This window comes from Platichthys flesus, chromosome 4, assembly GCF_949316205.1.
Source record: "Platichthys flesus chromosome 4, fPlaFle2.1, whole genome shotgun sequence".
NCBI lineage: Eukaryota > Metazoa > Chordata > Actinopteri > Pleuronectiformes > Pleuronectidae > Platichthys > Platichthys flesus.
In genome coordinates this window covers 8,163,331-8,185,473 of record NC_084948.1, presented here as the reverse complement: position 1 = coordinate 8,185,473, position 22,143 = coordinate 8,163,331, and the positions used below count along the sequence as shown (strand labels likewise).

General features: G+C 40.3%; 1 protein-coding gene across 8 annotated transcripts in view; it reads left to right on the top strand.

Annotated features, from left to right (window-relative positions):
* Positions 1-22,143, top strand: part of usp2a (ubiquitin specific peptidase 2a) — a 40,374-nt gene that overhangs the window by 11,827 nt on the left and 6,404 nt on the right. For 6 of the 8 annotated variants that reach the window (XM_062386501.1, XM_062386498.1, XM_062386496.1 and 3 more), the window contains exons 3-9: positions 244-1,075; positions 18,660-18,710; positions 19,509-19,632; positions 19,970-20,081; positions 20,249-20,359; positions 21,756-21,820; positions 22,025-22,128. In XM_062386501.1, the coding sequence (XP_062242485.1) occupies positions 299-1,075; positions 18,660-18,710; positions 19,509-19,632; positions 19,970-20,081; positions 20,249-20,359; positions 21,756-21,820; positions 22,025-22,128 (1,344 nt within the window). In that variant the 5' untranslated portion in view covers positions 244-298. Of the gene's footprint in view, positions 1-243; positions 1,076-10,128; positions 10,614-18,659; positions 18,711-19,508; positions 19,633-19,969; positions 20,082-20,248; positions 20,360-21,755; positions 21,821-22,024; positions 22,129-22,143 lie in introns of those variants that run through there. The other 2 variants (XM_062386503.1, XM_062386502.1) reach the window with 2 other exon arrangements.

Below are 22,143 nucleotides of genomic sequence, written 5' to 3'. Positions count from 1 at the left end.
TGTTCATTCTCATACATTATATACATAATGTTGTTTGTAGATCTTGATAAGGTAGATCACTTGTAAAATTTGGCTTTAAACATGAAACAGTGCTACCACGTTTAATAACTACAATGACTTAATGTTGTGTTTTCAAAGCCAAATTAATTATAAACGATGTCTTAATTGCTAAATACATAGTTTCTGCAATGTAAGTATTGCCGCCGATACTCTAATGTTGGTGTCTCTTTGTTGTGGCTTCAGTCGATGCAGTCTTCCAGAGGCTCTGCCTCCCTGTGGCTGAGAAACCAGCAGCAGCATGTCCCGTGTCTCCTCGACCGCCAAGCGTTACGCTGGCCCGTCCTACACCAGCCACTACAGCTCCTACACCTCTTCCCTGACACCGGGCCTTAGCTCGTACAGCGACCGGGACAGGCTCTCCACCTACAAGTCCCCGACCTCCTCTTCCTCAGGTTACTCCACCAGCTATCTAAGCAGCTCTACCGCCCGCAGCCGCAACTACAGCACTTCCTCAGACCCCGACATTGACCGGGGTCGAACCATCCCACGCACCGACATCCTCGGAAGTAGCAGCAGCAGCATCAGCCGTCGGAGTGAGAGTCTGAGCAGAACCCCCGTCAAGAGCTATGGAGTGTCTGGGCTGAGTGGGGGGTCGGTCTACACTGGTTACAGATCCTACTCTTCGTCCTCGGCCCAGTCCAGCTACCTCGCCTCTTCATCAGTGGCCTCAAGCATCTCGCTCAACCGACGGAAATCTGTATCTCAGACTGACTTGAGCAGGGATCTGGCCTCTCTGGGCTTCAAGGACACCACTACTTCCACCCCGTCCTCTTCCGCCAGTGCCCTGCGGAGCTACCGCAATCGGGCCAGTGAAGTGGCCGATTCGTACACCACTAGCTCACGCCCAAGCTACTCGGGCCTGTCACGGAGTTCTACTCAGGAGGCTCTGTCGCGGAGCTCCAACCAGGAGGCCTTTAGCAGCAGCAGCAGCAGCAGCAGCAGCAGAGCATACAGCTCTTCGACTTGGGAGCCGAGTCGTAATCGGGTGTCCAACTCCCCAACCAGGGACTCTACGGTAAGATAATGACCACTGTTCTTGATCTGTATGGGTTCCACTGCTCCAGAGGGGGTCAGTATCCATGGGCTGAATCAAGCTAAATGCAATCCCAGCTGCAGCCATCACCACAGGGGCACACAATGCTTTGTGTGAGTCATGAGAGTACTGCTTTTACCAAATGAGGGCACTGTTGTTCAGATTAAGTTCTGTTGTACAATCATTTATATACCAGACATGTCACTCTTTCAAATGCTTTTAACATGTTATTTAGTAAACAGTTTGAGCTAATCAGTAAAACAGACATCCCTATCATTTACAAACCGGAAGTCATTATACCTCTGTACGTAAGAAGTTCCATGCTTATATAACATATAAGCTTTATCATGGATACCTGGCCCCTTCTAACCCAGCAATTTACCAGCTCACATGTTGCTGTGGGGTTATGATGAGCTGGGTCTGTAGGCCACAAACCTCATCCCTGAGCTCAGTATTAATGACCTGCGCTTCATCTATGCAGGTCATAAAGCATCACTGACCCACTTTCCCCTGCTGTATTAGTCCTGATGACCTGTTAAAATGAGTGGAAAAGGGCGGTGAGAGTGGCTGGAAGGGGGGAGATAATGAAAGGAAGGAGTAAGATTAGGATGGAGAGGTAATTGTGGTAAATTACTACTTGAGAGAGGGTTAGGGTGCTTGAGTGTTTTTCTTCAGACATAGGATCAAACACGTTCATTATAATATTACACTGAATGGGGCCCTTAATGCATATTCTGTTGTACCAGCTCTTTTCATTTTTAATACTTTTTGCGTTACAGATCATTACAGAACAAGCTTTAAGAACATTTTGAAGTCGGAATAAGACGAAAGACAAATCATATTCAAAGTTAAATCTCTGAGACTAGATGCACTCCTTTCTAAAAAGGATTAACGTATAGACTTGATCAGATAATAGTGTATGTTACCTGGTCCACACCCTTCACAGATCAGATTTATTTTCAAAACAAGGAGTTACAGGAAGTACACTGGGTTTCCCATACTCAAAGCCATGTTTCCTTCAAAGAATACTCCCTCTGCCTCCCTTTCACAATGTTGTCTTATGTAATTGGTAGAATTTGCATTTATTGAAGTGAAGTCCTTGTAAAGTTTGCCTATGATGCCTTTTGAGCTGAAAGCATCAATAAGTATCTGAGTTACTCTTGAGGGCTCAGTAGAATCAGGCTTCCTTTTTGTCTGATACATTATACTCATTACCATTAGTTAACTAACTAGTATTTAAAGTGCACTCTGAGATGAGCCCTTCCTGTGCTTCTAATGCATCACAATGCATTATGTGCTTAAAGAATATAAAACAGCAATAAAACAACATAATATATAATAGCATTAATAATATTTTTGCCGTGCAATGTAACAATAGAGCTGAAACATCTAGTGGATTGACAGATAATTAATATGAAATATTTTATATTTTATAATGACTTGTTTTTATAATTTTTCAAACAGTCATTACTTTAATGATATGTACCTGCTCTATTTACTTGAATGACTCAAGCATATCAAGTAAGGGAGGTTAAAAAGTACTAACTAACTGGCCTTGTGGTTGGAGGAGTTAATTCAACAGCACATTTGTAGTTATCCAGGTCCTCCTTTTTAGCTCATACGAGACGCTATTCAGACAAAGATTAATGTGACCTAACAGAGCCTACAAATTACAGAATCATCAGCTCTCCTGAGATACAATGAAGACATTTTTTGACCACGAGACCATCGAATGACCCATTGATTAACCATTTTTTTTTTTTTTTTTGTGCAAAACATTCTTTCGAGATTGAATATAAGTGAGACAAGAGGAGACTGTTTAATATTGCACTCTGACATGGACCCCAAGTGAATGCTAATATATCAACAACAGTTGGATAACACACTCTTAAGACCTTGTGTCACAATAAGCTATGGTCATATGAATAAAGATAGGTGATGAAACTCCTGTTTCTCACACTTTACCATAAAGCCAAAATATCTTGCATATGGCTGCTCCCATTCTGTGCTGGTGACTCTTTTGAGCCAGAGTGTTGGCCGTAATGATCATAGAGGCGACCAATAACAGGTCAATCTCAGCTGTCAATCATGATATCTGTCAAATGTTTTTAGATCCAAATAACTAATTAAGAAAATTAAAGCACTTGAGTATGATATGGATGTCCTATAATGACAATAACCATATTTTGGGGATTTAATGAGATCATTTTTTTTTTTGTCTCGTCCCATCTGCTAACTTGGAGGGGCGCAGAGTTATATTGCAGCCAGCCAACAGGGTGCAATCCAGATGTTTTGGATTCAGTTTAGATATTATTATTATACATTATTGCTTATGAAGTTTCCCTTTATTTATCAGAGGTCAAAGGTTTCATGTCTTTCAAAAAGTCCGTTGTGATGCTTTTATGGATTATTTTATTGACTTAAACTACATCACTATCTTGCTAAATAATAACCATCATCATTTTAGGATGAGTTATGGGGTGTGCTTTGTCTAGTCAGGGTTCAGGTAGACAAACAAAAGAGAATGTCTGCCAGGCGAACCATTACCATTGCCCGAACTGGATCCAGCCACACAGTTAAAGTATAGACACAAGGACACTATAAATGTTCTCATATAATCCGTTAAATAAAATAAGTCAACTTTGATATCATGGCATTTCTGTATTTAGTATTATGAGTCAATTAATCAAAACTATAATAAACAGTTGTTTCAACACAGAAAATGTGGAGCTGCGACCCTCCTTTGATTTACACATGAACCTCTTGGTTGTACTCTATGATGATCTAATATATGTATGCCTAAATATTGACATAAGATGTGACAATGGATATGCTGAGTGCTGTCCCGTGTGTGGGCCTAATGTCCGACACATATTGGGGGCAAAAAAACATCAGGAATGATCTTGTGACTGATGAGCGTCACAATGACAGCTACTGTGACCACCACGTGGTGTCATTTTAGGTCAGCCATCTTCAGACCAGGGGCAGCAAGTCCTCAATCGAGCGGGGTCTTGTTTTCTTGACACTGAAATTGAACCCAAATGTATTAGGTAATTGTCATACAAGATGAATATGTATTCACAAGCGAGAAGCAAACAGAATTGTTTCAGATTCAGAATGAATACATCTCTCTCTCTCTCTCTCTCTCTCTCTCTGTATATATATATATAAACCATGCTTCAGAAAACAGATGTACAGAATTGTTCAATTTTAGTCAAATATGTACAAGTATTTCTCCACATATTTTTCTATCTCAATCCTTTTATGTTCTCATTTTTCCAGTATAAGTAACAGTATGACAAGAGAAGAACTTGAAAGTAAACACCCACTCATGTCTAGTTGTAATATGAATGTTTAAACACATGTGTGCCAGTGTTGAAATGTGTCTTGAAATAGGTTTGGCGAGGCAAGGTAAACCCAATCCTGATAGTTTCTCAGAAGCTTACAATACAAAAATAGCAGCAGCTGATGCCACATGGTCCAGTTCTTACGGTGCCCTGTTTATGAGTGAGGTAAACTGGTTGAAATGGCTATCATCAACCTTGTTTTTCATGCATAATATTCAAATCAGACCAGAACACATAAAAACATTTGATGTAAATATTTCTTCGGCTCTACTAAGAGACAAACAATTGACAGCATTGTCTTGCTGCAAAGTCGTATTTTTTGCGTTGTGAAGCTTCTATTTTGTTTATTTTTGTATTCATAATCAGTCGTATGTAAAATAATTTGGTACGGCTTGTTTAATAATTGCTAGTAGCTGCTGTCTTGCATCTGTGGGTTTTGACTTTTGTGCTCACAGTCAATGAATTAACAGGACAAAAGGCAGATGTCAATGTTCACAACTTAACTGGTGAATCAGCTCGTGAGTTAGATTGCTAACACGTTTAACGTTATCAGTATTTTCAAAAACTACACTGCTTTACCAACTGAGCCCAATAGAAATGTATTACTACATTATTTGTTTTTAAGGTATCGCCAACTTTCCTACCAGCTGTGCTAACCGATAACTTGATCTCAAAATTGCTAAGAATAAGTTCAAGAGTGCAATTTACACACATGGTCACACGATTGTACATGTTGTACAAACACTTGACCTTCCATATGATGCAGCTGTGTGCCCTTTGAGTTTCTGTGCATTGAGATGTTAGCCTCAATATTATATGTTCACTGATCTACCTCCAAATTAAAGGTTTTAGATAATCTGCTGGCTTGTTTATAACCTGCTAAAAATCACTATTAGTGTAGGCTCATTTCAACTCCTTGTATTGCTGTCTAGTCAAGGTACAGTGTTACCTCACTCAAACCCAGTCACAATTTTTACTCTTTGGCTCCACCACACATGCAGCCAGTGAAGGGAGATGGTGACATGCCCGAGTAAAAACTGATTATGCCAGAGTTCATTCTGCTTAGGCTATGTGTCTCGACTTTTTGTTGAGCCAACAATATTTATAGAGTGTCTGGAACTCAATTGGTCAGACAGTTCGTAGTTTGAATTTTTTTTTTTTTAAACGTCCGCTTGAGGTGGTGCTTTGCTTTATTATTTTGCATATAAGGGCCTGTACTTTAAGTAACTGTGAGCTGTTATCATGGGTTGTGTTGACTGGTGGAGTTGTAGGGTCAGTGAGTGGTCATTTTTCTTTTCACACAATACTATGCTATGAGGTCTATTATACAGTATCTGTCCATGCTGTTCATAGATGTTAGGGTGAGTGCATGGGGTGCAGCTGCCCACAGGTTCTTTCTGACTTTCTCTATATCTGGAAATACCTAAAGCTTCTAGGAAGAATCCAAAACAAACTTTTTAGTCTACCTGCCAACAACTGGTTGCCCGAAATGCCGTTGATGGGTGCGTACTATTCACGAAGAACATCTTTACTTACATATTTTACACAGTGAAGGGTCCCATTCTTATGTTTTGTGGTTTTTATCTTTTCCTCCTTTCCTCTGCTGTTCTTCTTACCTCCTCTTTTCTCTCTTTTCATCTGTCCCTCCCTGAACTCCATCCTTATTTCATGTTCCGTCTCTGTCTACTGGGGTAAACACTCGGATTAGAAGATTGATTGATTTTTGTGGTGGCAGGCTACCATGGTGAAAAGTGACTTGCGGAAACACTGATAATACTGGCAATGTGCCACATACCCCCAGACTTCCTTAGCACTTGCTGCTATGTTTAGCTTGACACAGTTCTCTGGCACCAATAATTGTAACATCTAATCTCTTGTGTCAAGCCATAGTGAATGGTGGACAGCAAGGGTCAATCAAAGGATTGAGAAACAGTGTCAATCAACTTTAGCGGTATTTGTTGTATTGAGGTACGCCCCTGTCAGCAACCCGCTTTTGTTATCTGACATAATTCATTTAAGTCGCCAACATTTTTTTTTGGACCATGCTTAAACGCCAAGAAATCATCATTCTCTATCTGGTGATCTGTGCTTAGTTGACCTTTTCTGTTCTATAGCAAACATCCTTACATTCTCATGCACAGTGAGACTTGCCATCAGTTTAGGATTGTTATGTTGGCCATTTTGGTCACTACCCAAAGCTCATTATTGTAGTTGAAGGCTAATGATGACTATAAAGCAATAAATCCAGAGCTGTGCTTATTGGGTCAGCTCCCCCATCACCCCACACTCTGATACAATGCTTTCATTACTCTAGGTGAAGCCCTTTTGTTCCTAGCCATAATGGAAATATAGAGGGGTGTTAATTGACCTTGGAAATAGCAGCTTGCTGAAAAATATTACAAAAATGATCCATTTTATAGTTTTTTTTACAGTTATTTCCACCACTTTCCATGGTGGTCATCATCAAATGAAATATCCCGGTGTTTATGGAGATCACCTTTCATTACCATTTCCTGGAGATAAGCTGCACTTTAAAATGGAAAATTCACTAATTATCTACTCACCACTATGCCAGTGGAGGGGTGGGTGAAGTGTTCCACAGAACACTTCTGGAGTCTCTGGGGTAAACTTTGTTCAGCCAATACTATTTTTGTTAATGTTGCACTGAAAACGTTTCTCTCTCATTATATATATATATATATTAAAAATTGTTAATGTATCTTGTAGACAAAACTTAATTCAAAATTCAAAATTGCACCTTTTCACTGTCTAATTAGGGCTCATGGGGGCCCACAGTGGTCTCAGTTATGTATGGGGGAGGATCTACAGTAACTGATTTTGAAAACCCCTCATTTAGACAAATACTTCTGAATTGTGAGCAGATATCGGACATGACTTATTCTAGTTCAGCCGTTCCCAAACTTAAGAATGTCGCGGCCCAATTTAAAAAATGAAAAAAGTGTGCGGCCCACCCACACCTTTATTGTGGAAATATTTGAATAGAATTTTATTTTTAAAGTGGTCCAAACATATTGTAGGCCCTTCTTTTTTTTTTTTCACAATATTTTATATTGAAGTTTCAAGTGCATGTCAAACTTTATGACGAATTTACAAATATTTTCAATTATATCCCCTCGAACAGTCACTCATTCACACAGACAAAGAGAAAATAAAAAAATAAAATGGACAATGACAACAGACATCAGACTAATGGAGTAAAATAAATAAATAAGAATAAGTACAAAAAAAGGGGCAGAATCATTTCATAACCTGTTATTCAGTCAGTGTTATCCGTTTCATTGGTCAGAAATTACATAAATGATTCCCAAATACAAGCAAACTCCTCCTGTTTACCTTTAACAACGGTAATTTTGCTTGCTTATTGATATGTTGCCTATTTGAAACTGTGCAACTGTAAATAAGACTTCATTCTGTTCTAGAACTGAGACACAGAAGACTTTGTCCTGTTCAGGAACTCTCCCACATACTCTCCTGAACTCTCCCACATGCTCCAAATGAGGGATTATTTACCAGAAGATTATGTAGCTTGTAGGAAATGTATAATGGAGGCCTAGGTTACTTATATGCAACAATTAATTGTTTTCATTGCCCTCCAAAGCAACATGTTGTAGCAAGGTTAAATTTAAACACATGAATGAGAAGATTGTCAGTCTAATTTAGCTTAGGGACTAGAACAGTGTTAACCTTATTTAGAGACTGCTTTTGTCCCATTTTTTTACCAGACCGCTTAGCTCTCTGCATCAGAATTAGATATCAGAATATAAACACTGACTCATTGCCCCTTCTCAAATTGTAGTTTTCCACCTAGGGGATTCAGGACATTCAGACACACATACACACGCACACAAACACACACACACACAGAGCGTGGTGATGGAATGTGTTTCTGGGCTGTTTGTTATGTACACACACTTGAGCTTGGGTCATGAGATTATTGCTAGGAACAAGTGGCATTTCGGTCACTCCAGACCTCAGTTCAGCTAAAATCAGTAATTGGTCATCCAAGTGAAAGCAGGTCTATTTTGGGCTGTCCAAATGTTGAAACGTAACCCTCATTTAAAAACTGATGCAACAGCACATAGTCATGTTCTTTGTAACACAGTTAGATTCCATCACGTGTGTGTATCACCAGGCTGCTTCGTAGAATTGGAAAACACAGATGCAACACCTTCATTGTTAAATAAAAATTTGCCTCCAGCTCTTGAAATCAACAAAAAAAAAAAAATGTAGAAAAAAAGACATGCCCACATCTGAAGTGAGCATTTTAGTATCTTCCTGCTTGACATTTATGTTAAGTCCTACAGCTCTAGTCCACCTTGTTTCTGAAAGCAGCAGGCAACTGATCAAAGAAATACAATCCATAAACCTGTATTCATCAAAAGTTGGTAGAGTCTCAAGCAGACCTATAAGTAGGATGAATGTTTGGTTCACATTTATCAGATTCCCATGAACATGATTACAGAGAATGCTGCTCCTCATTTGTTAAATGTGTAAATAAGCAACTGCCAATAAATCAATTCAAGCCAGATTGAAAAATGTAGACCTGAATCGCCACTTGTTCAGTAGGAAACTGAAATGTAAGGTTTACTTAGCATTGAGTACTACAGGCTTTTCTTGTCCCTCAAAACATTATGTCTGTTCAGCAATAAACAAAAATATCTATAAATCTATTTGGAAGAAGTCATAGGTTGTGTCTGAAATCACCCAGTCATACTACTTCCTACACACACACATTTATATAAAGGACAATATAGCAAGCTCATCAGCAAAATAAAGAATATCCCCTCAGACTCTAGTTGGGTCATTTTCTCTGCCCCAGTAACTATGTTACCTACCCCAACGACTCACTCTGAAGTGACAGGCAGTTAATTTTGCCCTCTTTTCTCTCGTCTATCTGCCATTTCCTCCCTGTCAATGCCACAAGCACAATGCATGATCGTATATTTTGTGACCATTGGTTCCACACTATACTTTTCACGATATAGGGTATAAAAAATGACACTAAATGTTCACACAGCAGTATATAATGGTGAATTTAATATAGTGGACTACGTATATAATGATTAGTGCGTCCTATCTATTAATGAATTGTCTGTATCGATGTGTTTTACATCTGACTAATCTGACTTGACTTGATTAAGAGTCTATATACTTGGTTAGATGTTTGAGAAACCTTGGTTTTCTTTTCATCCTTTACTATGACATGGTGAAAACACTGCCTCACAACTGTTCTCTGTGTTGATGCTGATGAATCATGGGAACCTCATTAAAGGCCCATTTTGAGACTGGCAGATCCTGATTTAAGATCCACCAGGCGAGATTGTACTAAGACACACACCCTACTTGTCAGTGTGTCTCTCTCCCGGCTGTTAACATGATTTTTCACCGCATTTAACAGAATGTATAGTGTTATATACATGAGTCCCAGCCAGGAGAGTGTATGCTTTCTGCCATTATGACAGTGAGGATGAAGAGAAGTCTCCTTGGACTTGAGCATTAGTCCTTCAGGTTCTTACAGCGGCGTGGAGCGGGCTGTGACGTAGACTGCGCGGCTGGAGGCGCTTGCTGACGTCTGTTGAGGGCCGAGCCACAGGGGGCGGATCTCCAGTCCTGTGAAACGGCACAAGACACGTTTATTACCATTTACTGAGCTGCTACTGACAGGGAACGCTTCCGTTTTACCCGATGACCCAGCGGCCAGTTGCTCCTTTGTCATCGGGTCTTTTAACCTATCTACCTGACAGTACAGTGTTAGTTGACCCATTTAAGGGAGAGCCACAGGTCTCCTCCTCGGCGTGCTGTGTGAGCTCGGTACTGTTATATGAATGAATGAATGCCAGCCGGCAGAGAGCCGGAGTGAAGCTTCCAATTCACCTGCCTGCGATAGTAAACGGTTCAGCAACCAAACAGCGGGAGCAGCCGGAAGAAACCTCCGCCGTCGCCTGAATACCTCGCACCGGTAATCGGCTTCCTTACCCCGCCAGCCAGCCTGCAGCATGCCGAGCATGCGACAGTCCTACACGGTGACCGTACCCGAGGAGCCCCCGGCCGCCGCTTTCCCGTTCCTGAAGCAGGAGATGCGGAGGAAGGGCAGCATGTCGGGCTCGGTGCTGGTCTCAACTTTCGTGGGGCTTCTGATAAACCAAGCCAAGGTAAGAGAGAAGCAAGGGTCGCTACATTCCGACATCTCAGTCCCGAGGGGAACCAGACTCCATTCAAAAATCATGCTATTTTGTTGAATTCGGGTTATAATTGCTTGATTTCTTGAATGGAGGTTGGTAAGCTATTGCTTTGAGAGTGGTTACCCTCTCATCATCAGAGCCCTGACAGTCAGAAGAAGATTTGTGAATGGCCGGTAATGATGAATCAAGGTATAATTGAGGAGCGCATACCACACAGCCTGGTGCGTGTGTGGTATCCATTATCTGATGTCACCACAACACTGAGCGATAAGTCTGAATAAAGTGATGCTTCAAGCTACATCTATTAAAAGGTCATAACTTCATACTATTTGAGCGGTTGCATTTAACGGATGGAGGTGATTGTCTGTGATTGTGGACAGATTTAGTAGAAGAGGACATGATCGTTGAAGGCAGAGATGAGCCACAGAGGACAGCGGTGCTTATTTGACAGGCTCATGTATGTTGTGAAAAATGATGTTGGTTGAACCTTGCGGAGTGTGTCATCTGCAGAGGTAAGCCGCTCTTTTAAGCCGCTGTACTCCGCTGTACCAGGATCAGCAGGCCCGCACTGGCAGGTCACTGGTTATATAACCACCTTTTAATCCCCCTCATACATTACAGCTGCTCTTACTACACTACTCTTATGTATACTCCTGTAGGCATCTGCAAATTAATGCACAAATAACCCATCGTGACAGGTCCTTCATTTATGCACTGGAATATCTGGGGCTGTGTGCAGTTGCCTCTGGATCTTTCCATATGGACACACACAGTGATTTACAGATAAATGTAGGTCTGAGTACAGAATGTACGGAAAATCATTTAGCATTTAAGGCACTGTTGCCTTCAGATAAAGGAATTATGGCAGGGCTTTCAACTGAAAGTTGCCATTGATCTGTTAATTCAAGCATTTTAAAATGTTACAATTAATCACCTGATGTTAAAGCTTCACTGTGAACCAAGGTGGACTAGTAACTAAAATGTAACTTGAGGCGTTTGATTCTACTATAGGTTTGGTTCAAGTAGGTCCTCAAAAGTCGTAAATTAAGTGAATGAGTACGTTTACCATACCAGGGGTGTTTGAAATTATTTATTCACACAGTGGTTTGCATGAAGCTTCAGTGACAATGGGAGACAATAGATTCTGAAATGTATTTTGCATTGGCATTGTCATCGCTGTTCACACCTTGTGTAGATCACTGGAAGTCAAGATTACACGTGTACTTTTCAGCTGCATTTTTTCTCAATATGAGAAGAAGAGAAGGAATGAGTTTTTGACGAACGCCTTGCTGCTATTGCCAATTGTTGACAGGTTTTAAGGGTTTGTTTGTATTGTTCCCAATGTGCTGTGTATGCCAGCTTCTGTTATGTAATGATAAATCACATTAAAATACACTTTACTGCCAGCCCGGCATGGACGCTTGGCATGCTTTCTGTTTCGTTGTCACCATCCACCTGCTCCTCCTGTCCTGTCCTTGTCTGTCTGCTCGTGCTCATCGTCTGTCTTCTCCTTCGGCTCCTCCCTCTCTACAGACCACCACACGCCTGCAAACCAGGCTCTGTCTTTCTCTCTGTATATGCTAATATGAATTTATGCCAGGGAATTTTATCATAAGAGGAATATGTGTGGACGACTGTTAGTCGTTAGTTGAATATGTATGTGTATGGGGTGCCTGTGTCTATGTGTGCACATTTGTCTCTAGTGTTTCTGCACATGGTAGCCGTAAGGTTTCTTTCTTCATTCATTAATTATTGATTATAAAAAAAACTCATCAGGAACTTTTTGCTTATATCTGTCTTGCATCAGTGAAGGTTGAGTATGTTTGGGATTGATGCTGCTACTTTAATTGAAGGCTATAAGATAAACTTTTCATTGCAGATAAACCCCAAAAAGAATGACAGTTGCAAAGAAGGCTAAAGTGTTCAAAGATGGTAGGGCCAGTTAAAGGGTTCATGCAGTTAATAATAGATCATATTAGCACACCTTATGCAATCTATCATTTCGTTATTTGAACTTTTGTTATATTCTTCTCAGAGAAGTAACATAATCCTTATAGATTTTTCAGCGAAAGAAATATATAATCAGCATGTGGTGTTTAGACAGGGTTTATTTCAGAGTCTGATTAAACCCAACCTCACCTTAACTTCAGTGGAACAAACTTGTTGATCTTTCACAAGGATCTCATGTGTGGTCCTTCTGCAGTGTAAAACCCAGGGGTGCGTGCAGTTTGTTGCACAGTAGTATTCGGTTATCTTAAGTGTTCATATTGAGGTCTGTGGGGTATGTAGTGGATATAGATACTAGCCCAGGGGCCCTGGCTTCAGTGTATAAAAACAACAGCCTGTTGGCAGTAGTAACATTTCTACCACTGAGGGTCATTTTTTCCCGCTAGGAGAAATACCTACCAGTGTGAAGATGAACAGAGCTGTTTTATAAGCAGCCAATGCATTGCTTAATGGCTACATGCTGTCTAGTTGTTCTCTAAGCAATGTCGGGTTTTAGCATGAGACCCCTGGTGGTTGAAGACAGCGTGTGAGGAGTCTTTGATCAAAGAAATGCAACAAACAAGGGGTCAGTTCATATGATCAGAGGCTATATTTATTTATACTACTCAGAAAGAAAGCAGAGGATCTTACTGTTTACTAGTTTGTATCTGATTGTGTGTGTGTGAGTTGAGAGAGTGATGAGCTGTGGCTCCACGTCACCGGACACTCAGCCCTGATGACTGATTCCACCCGTCTGTGCTTTAGGAGAAATAAATAGACGGCCTCTCTGTCTCCCTCCGAGAACCCCTTCCCTGACTCGCTCACAAGTTGCAAGCGAACATGTCAGTTTTGTGCACGTGGTAGAAACTCAATGGTAGCAGGAGACGTAATTTAGAAGTAGAAGGTGTGTGAGCAAGAGATTGTTTATGATGGTCTGCCAAATAGAGAAACATATCGGAACAGACCGGAACAGACTGTTCTGCTGCTCCTGCTTTCTCTCTCTCTCTCTCTCTCTCTCTCTCTCTCTCTCTCTCTCTCTCTCTGTTATGCTACTATGCCAGCCGATCAACAATCGGCATTCTGCACTGCCAGGTGGACCCAGGCATCCTGCTGCTGCTGGTATATGTGAAGTTTAGTTTACAGCCCCAGAGACACAGGCAGTGCAGGGGAGGGGAAAAGTGGCACTTGTTATTGCATTGGTGTTGAGCAGCATGTTAACGCAGCATTGCCAATACTGCAATTAATTCAACCACAGTGAGTAATCCACAATGATTTTGATTTAGCATTTTTTTCTCTGATTGGTACACACAAATACTTCGTTTTTAATACTTTTTGTTTCACTTCTAATAGCCCACAATAGTCTCAAAGCTTATTGAGGACTCTGACGGTCATTGCAATATGATATGACAGTATATACAATCTAATCTAATTACACTCACCCCATTCATATCAATCAGTGTAGATTAGAGAAGGAAAAGCACCTGTCTGTATAATGGAACACATTTCCAGAATGATCATACATCTGAATCAGTATCCATCTTAAACAGTTTCAATAAAATCTGAACATTCTTACTTTCTTTCAGGAAGACTTTATTGCCGGTGTTCTGTCGCATCTCGGCTATCCCTTTAATATCTTTGGTTGTATACAGTGGACTATGTTGTAAATCAATAAGCAATTAGAGAAGAAAGATTTGTTTAAATGATGTTGGAACCAGTTTGATGAAATAGATGATGTGTTTACATTGTTTACATTTTTTACATGCACTACAGATTTCTCAAATATGTACTGTGTGTATTATACATATGGTAGACATAGTGCTCTAAGATAACAATCTAGTTTATATATGATTTCCCCAATTTCTTATGTCATGTATAAGTAGATAATATCAAAAATCTATCCCTACAGCGTTCAGAACTTTGACTCTATTACTGTGTAAGAAATATGTAACACAAAATATATTAAAAAAAATACAGTCAATTTTTTGGACCAAACTTTAAAAACAGTACAGAATTGCAAAATGCTCCTGTCCAGTCATGTAAGGTTTGACACAAGCTTCCCTCTGGGATTTCATTAGGCTGCTTGCTTGTGCTCTGAACTCGTTATTTTCTCAACACATGTCCAGTCTCTATCAGGGTGAAATGACCGAGTGCACAGCTGCAGGTTGGTTGAGGCAGCCTGTCTCAGAAAGGTTTGGTCCAATAACTTCACATCAGTTCAAATAGGAAGAAGCATTCTTGTCAGCTGCGTGGGCCCAGCAACCAACACAACTCACTGTCTACAGTACATTTGAATTACCAGCCGGTGCAGAATGGGATGTGGCTTTCACATCATTCTCACACATCTGCTTTCAACAGCAATGAGAGTAACTAAGGATACTACTGCATGTAGAAGTTTTCTTGTAAACAAGAAGAATATTCTATGATATTTTTAGGTTTATTTGCTAATCTCTATCTGAATATTTGTTGTATCTTGCTGCCTTCTTCCTTTTCTTTTCCTAATTGCTATTTTCCTTCTCATGCTACCACTGCCAACTGTCGATAGGTAAACCAACGTGATCCTCATGGCAGAACAGTGTATTGCTTTTGTGTTTATGTGTACAATATGGGACTCACTTATAAATATTTCACATAACAGAGCTACTGTTACTCCTCAGGGGACCTTTAATGGGACAGTCACATCCAGTAAAGATGCTCGGTTGGAGGTTGACAGACAGAGATTATGTTCACATCCGCTTACATATGGTCTGTATATGTTCAAACAATGATGGATAATGATTTTTTCGGATTTCACTAACAATGACCACTAAATAAACATTGAAATATTTCCATTTAAAAAAACAATCAGTGAATCTTATGATGAACTACAGTGTCAATTAGAGAGTTGTTTTATTTAGCGTGTTGGTTCATATGCTTACATGCAGCTGCTTTTAACTCAGACACACATATTTATTTAACAATGTAGTTTTGACAGACCTTCAGTCATTTTTTATCAATATCAGCTGATGCAAGGGCAAAACTGAAAGCGCCTCGGACAGTTGTAACACTGGATTCCTTCGATGATGCTTGACGTCAACACAGAATACATGTTAGACAGTTTAATCTCCCCGCTGTGAGTCAGAGTTCATCGTGAGGTGAGATAAGCATTTGTCCCTGGAGCAAACTCAAATCGTCCTATATTCTTATTTTGGCACGTTATTGTATCTCTGTTTTTAAACATTGAATCGGTCTGCAAAGCTCAGCCAGATTTCCGGGATAATTCTTATCTTGTTGCTTCCTCACCTTGCTCTGACCCACTTCCTCTGCTCCAGCGACATTCCTCTGTCCCCCAGGCAAGCAGTCATACATCTTTGAATTAACAGAGCACAGTGGATGGACAGATTTTACTTCCACCAAGCTGGGCTCAGGCAAAGGGATATTTCCTCTGTCTCTTATTCCAAGCTTTACGAAGCGGTTCCACCTTGCCCCTGTAATGCCTTTTAATGTGGCCTCTGTGCTATCGATGCTTTTGAACCTCAAAGGAGTATGGTTTCAAATGTAGCTTGCTAGCTGCCTGTGACCTTTATGGATAAGACATTTATATACGGCTCTCCCCCTTTGGCTGCCTCTTGTGTACAGTATGTATCCGTCTGTATCCGAACAACTGAGAATATGAACAGTGTACGTATGTTCCCTCATGTGACTGTTGCTTTCAGTTATTTTCTATCTCTTTTTTTCCATCCTCTCATCTCAGCCTCTGTAAAACAAGATTTTTTTCTTGCATGCAGTGATTCTATGATGAAACATTTCTGCTTTAGATAAATGCCCAGTTAGATAGAGTAGCTGCTTTATGAATACGTTATGTAAAGTAATAGATAGGTGAAAGTTAGAATATCCTATTATATTGTTTATTATTGTAGAGGGATGAATAGATGGTACATGTAATATATGTTTTGATTAAAATCTGCCTGCGGTTTCTCTGCTCAAGTTGAATATATCCATTCAGCACAATCAAACTTAAGTCTTATCAGTTTGATCTTTGGGTTTTAGTTTTAGTTTGGTTTGGTGTGGATAATTTCCTTCCGCAGTTTGTAAAAGCTGCAGTAATAGTACATTGTGCCCTGAATGGATCTACCAACTAACTAAAAATTACGTCACAAAGACGTAAAAAATATAGAGAAAGGGGAAATTGAGAACATCAACACAGAATACTGGCTATTAAACTCACATCTGCACCAACTCATAACTTTTTGAACGGTTTGATGATCACAGTGGGTAACTCCCTGTGGGTCAGAGAAGCCATTGAGTGGACAGACTGTGCAGGCCACTCCTGTTGGTGGATTAATCTATGCAGCTGTTTGAACTGTGGGGCTTGTTAGGTCACATCTGGGGTATAGTTAAGCTGTTGACCACTGGACAGTCAGATAGTTCGTCAACAAAAGTCTAAATTAGACCATGGGGGCTTTCACTTTGTTGTCAAATGCTTTCTGATTCTCTATTTGACTTCAAACTGGGCTCCTACAAGCTGTTATTGTGTCTGGAGCAGTTTCATTTCACTTTTCTTTAATCAGAGCTTTAAAAAGTGAGCTGCCACCTTCCTCTTTTTATGCTCTTATTTGATAAGTCAGTGAACGGTTTAATGATCTTAATTTGTTTGTTGTCTCTCCTTGGATTTGGCCACTCTTCCGGGTAGTCCAGATACATAGTGCACCACAAGTATGGGTAACAGTGAGCATGTGGGTTAGATCGATTTCAGCAGCCAGTGAGCTCAGGTGACTGATGTTCAGCCGCTGGTCCTACAGAGCTGCTCTCTACGTATAAGCTTAAGTTACAAGGCTGTTCGTTTTTCTGCCAGTAGTTACCCTGATTAACCATTTTTATGTTTCTCATTACTAAATCACTGGATCTTGCTATTATTGCTCATGTGATTTACATAGTATCAGTCAGTGAGAAAGCAGAGGCATCGTCTGATCTCACTGTTATTGCCAAGAGAATTAATAAAATGATGTGTCCTTTGACAGCGAATGCATTTCATTCAGTGCTAGTAGAGGGAATGATGGGAAAATAAATTAACTTTGGCGCAGCTTGTTTTCAAAAGCATATTTGTCTGCTGCCTCTCATTCTTAGTGAAGGGCACAAGAGCATTTCTTATCCACCCCCACATTCTTTGTTACTTCTTCCTCTAGCTTCTCAATTATATAATGACTGAACTTATGTAATGAAATTCATCCACAGCAAGTGATGACATAAGTTCTGCAAAGCATTTTGTACCATTTTAAGATTCTGAAAACATGATAATATGCTCTGCCATCTGTTGCTTTCCACTGAGCTAATGTGCTAAGTATGTGTGTTCGGGTGTTGGTGTGGGTGGGTGTGGGTGGGTGGGTGGTGTGTGTGTATGTGTGTATGTGTGTCATGCTTTCTTGCACTGTAAATTTTCAACAGCGCAGACAACCATCAAGATTCTGTGATTCTATATTATCTAATGTTTTTGATAAGATCTCTGCCATCTGGGAGTGATTAGCAAGAGAGGAACTGACGACAAGATAACAAAAACAAGTTCCTCCCTGAAGATAATGCTCACAAGGAAAAACCTCCTGTCATGTCATTTCTAGACTCACAAAACAATTTCAACCACTGGTGAAGTCAATATGTGACAGTATCTTTATCAAGTTTTTAAAGAGTCTGTTTTATTTAGCTTCCTATTAAGTTACCATAAAGACACAGTATTTTTATTTACATGGTTTTTGACTGCAGTCACCCAGTTGCTGATTCATTCAAGGTCAAATATTGTAGAGCAGGCTCAAAGTAATAATGTCATTCATACACATTACTGTAACGCAGGGATCAGGGAACGTAAAAACCATCACTACATCAGAGATCACCATTCTGTTATCAAAATAATACTGTGAAATTACCATGTATCTTTAACACGTCTAATGAACTGGAATAAAAACCAGGCTGTAAATATTTGAACATTTTCACTGTTGTGATGTGACTTGGGTGAATTGGATTTACCTAAATATATCAAATATTGTTTCCTTTGTCTTTCAGAATTCAAAGAGTGCCCAGGGCCTGGTGGGACTAAAGAACCTGGGAAACACAGTAAGTGAAGGAACACAAATGCATCTGCTTTGAAGCAAACTTTCAGCAACAGTGACATCTCCGTGTTTACAGTCTACATCCAGCAAGTGTTAGACAGATCATAGTTTGTGAGTGGTGTGTGTGTGTGTGTGTGTGTGTGTGTGTGTGTGTGTGTGTGTGTGTGTGTGTGTGTGTGTGTGTTTGTGTGTCTGTGTGTTTGTGTGTGTGTGTGTGTGTGTGTGCACTGTCTTTGACAACATGGGTATATGTGTGTGATCTCAGCAAATACCCAGTTATCATATGAAGGCTCTTTCACTTTGTCTGTAAAGCCGGCAAATTGTTTTTTTACAACATTAGAGTCACAAAATATACCCAAAAAATGTAAATGCAAAATAAGTATGAGTCCAACTCAAAGACCAGGTGAGATACAGTTTTTAAAAGTGTGTGCATATAGGACTCTCCTTCATACTGAAAAGAAAACGGAGCAATGCTCACTGATATAAGCTAATGTTTGAATGGTTTATTAATGCAACAAGCCCATCTTGAGGTGGACACATCACCACACGTCAAAGTATGATGTTAATGTGCAGGATTAGTTATCAGATTGGTGCTGTGATTTCCCTCGAGTTACAAGTTGAACATCACACTGTCATATTAATGAGCCAGGCCTCTTTCCAGTCTGTATGCTAAGCTAATGTGAATGTAGCTTCTATTCAAACAACACAGACTCCTAATAAATACAAATTTCCCAATTTCACATTTTCATGTGTAATTAAAGTGGGAGTGGAGCTGATGCTATTGTTGTTTTTTCCCGCACAGTGTTTCATGAATAGTATCCTGCAGTGTCTCAGCAACACACACAGCCTGAGAGACTACTGCCTGCACAACTCGCACCGCAGAGACCTTAACAACAACAGCCGCACCAACACAGCCCTCATGGAAGGTGAGAGATGTGTTACACAGGCCCCCTAGAGTCCAAAATAGACACTCCACACAGCTGCTCACATCCAACACAATCACTCCCTTATTATGTCTGGATTAAATTTGCATCTGTCATATGTGTAGGATAAACAGGGAAGCTAGTTATTATGCTGTGGCTCTGGAGAGAAACTGTTAGTTTTATTTTGTATTTGGTCATGCAAATCTGCTAAATCTGACATTAGATAGGAAAGTGAGGATGCACCTTCAGTTCACCAGCAAACATGATTTGGTTACAGTTGTGCAACTATCAGGGCACATTTCACGTCTCAGTGTGGAACTAACTCAAGTGTTTCTGTTAGAATTTGCCAAGCTGATACAGACCATGTGGACCTCATCCAGCAGTGAGGCAGTCAGCCCGTCTGAATTCAAAACCCAGATCCAGAGATATGCTCCCAGATTTGTGGGATACAAGTAAGCTTCATAATCTCTTCATTAAGTCTTATAAATGCTGTCAAACTTCTGTTCTTCTAATTTCTCCAAAACTGTCCAAGATAATAGGACTGCATGATCAAAAATACATCTGAGTAGTGGCTCTTGGGAGGTTTTTAGATCTAACTGAGTGTTGGTGTGTCTTGCAGCCAACAGGACGCCCAGGAGTTCCTGCGTTTCCTCCTGGACGGCCTTCACAACGAGGTCAACAGGGTCACTGTCAGGCCGAGAGGCACTGCAGAGGACTTTGACCACTTGCCGTGAGTATTCTAGTTGACAGACTCTGTGTGTCTGTTTACCTGCACTGACACTTTGCTGCAAAGGGCAGTAACCAGGATCTATCATATCTCCTGAAAGAATGAACCCAAAATTTCGAGATTAACATTTTGAAAAGTGTGCACAATACAGGGACATTGGTTTGTGAAAAAGGAAATAGGAATATAGGGTAATTTTATATGTAAAATGTGCTGGAATGGAGCCGAGTATTTAAACAAAAGTCAATGTGAATCATTAAAGGAATAGTTCACCAAAAAAATGATAATTCACTTATTATCTTCTCACTCCTATGCTGCAGGAGTGTCGGGGAAGTGTTTGAGGCCACAAAACACTGCTGGAGCTTCAGGAGTAAACAGTGGAGCAGCCAGGTAGCAGTCTTATCCAATACAGATGAAGATATTAGGGAATTATCTTCAGACGTAAAGAAACAACAAAGAGAAACATGCCTCCATATTGCTCCTCTGGTGTCATCCAAGTGTCTATAAGCCCGACATTCATATTTTACTTGAAACAAGGTCGTTTACACTGTGTTTTAAAGCATTAATGTCCACTGATAACTTCTGACGAGGTGCATTCAGGGACCATCAGACATACTAATGTCAGCTAGCTTAGCCACTTCTGGTGGACTTTTAGGCGTAGAACGCGGTGTAAATTATCTTGATTTGAGTCGAATATGAATGTCGGGGCTTGTGGACACTTGGATGACACCAAAGAAGCAGTATGGAGGCGAGTTACGTTTTCTCTTTGTTGTTTCTTTACGTCTGAAGATAAGTCCCTAATATCTTCAATTGTATTGGATTCTGCTGCTACCTGGCTGATATACTGTTTACCAGTCAAAATCCAGCTGACTTTTGTGGACTCAAACACTTCACCCACCCCTCCATCGTCATAGGGGTGAGTAGATAAATAAGATAAGTGAATTGTCACTTTTAAGGCTTCATCATTAAGCTTTAATTCGAGGCTTTGTGAGACAGTTTCACCCCATGTGTTGCGTTGTGGCGTCTCTGGGGCTCAGATCAGCTTAATGCTCCAATTCTTCTTGGATATAATTATCAGTTATCTAAAAGCAACTTGTTTAAGGGTCACGGTTTTTTGTTGTTACCCTCAAAACAGGTCAGCTCTGCCAGAATACTTTAATAAAATATAAAAAAATACGCATTATCAGCTTGAAAATGTGTTTCAGGATAGGGTGTTTTAAAGCCCCTGATACCACATTCTGTCCTCATAGATGTCGAGAATAAAGTAGGTCAGATTCATAATTCAGTCATTTTACTATTTTAGACTAACTGAGTTTATACCTTGCATCCTCTCAATGACTCTGTATTGTGTAAATCAATATGAGCCAAACAGTTTAATGATTCATCTGTGCTCCATGTTCAGGGATGAAGAGAAAGGGAAAAAGATGTGGAGTAAATACCTTGAGAGAGAAGACAGTAAAATAGTCGGTGAGTAGAAGATGCTGCAAATCTTCCAGGTACCTAGTTTGGATTTGACAGTGTCAAGTTTGATATAATTAAATGAATCAAAATCTGAAAAATTTACTTTCAGCATTAGGAAAAACAGATATATAGTGTTTTCTTATTACATATCATAGCATGTGAATTGATCCAGTGATGTGTGTGTTGACATCATGTCTCCATCTCTGTCAGACGTGTTTGTAGGACAACTGAAGAGCTCTCTGACCTGTAGCCACTGTGGGTTCTGCTCCACTGTCTTTGACCCCTTCTGGGATCTCTCTCTACCTATTGCCAAGGTTAGGAAACGCGTG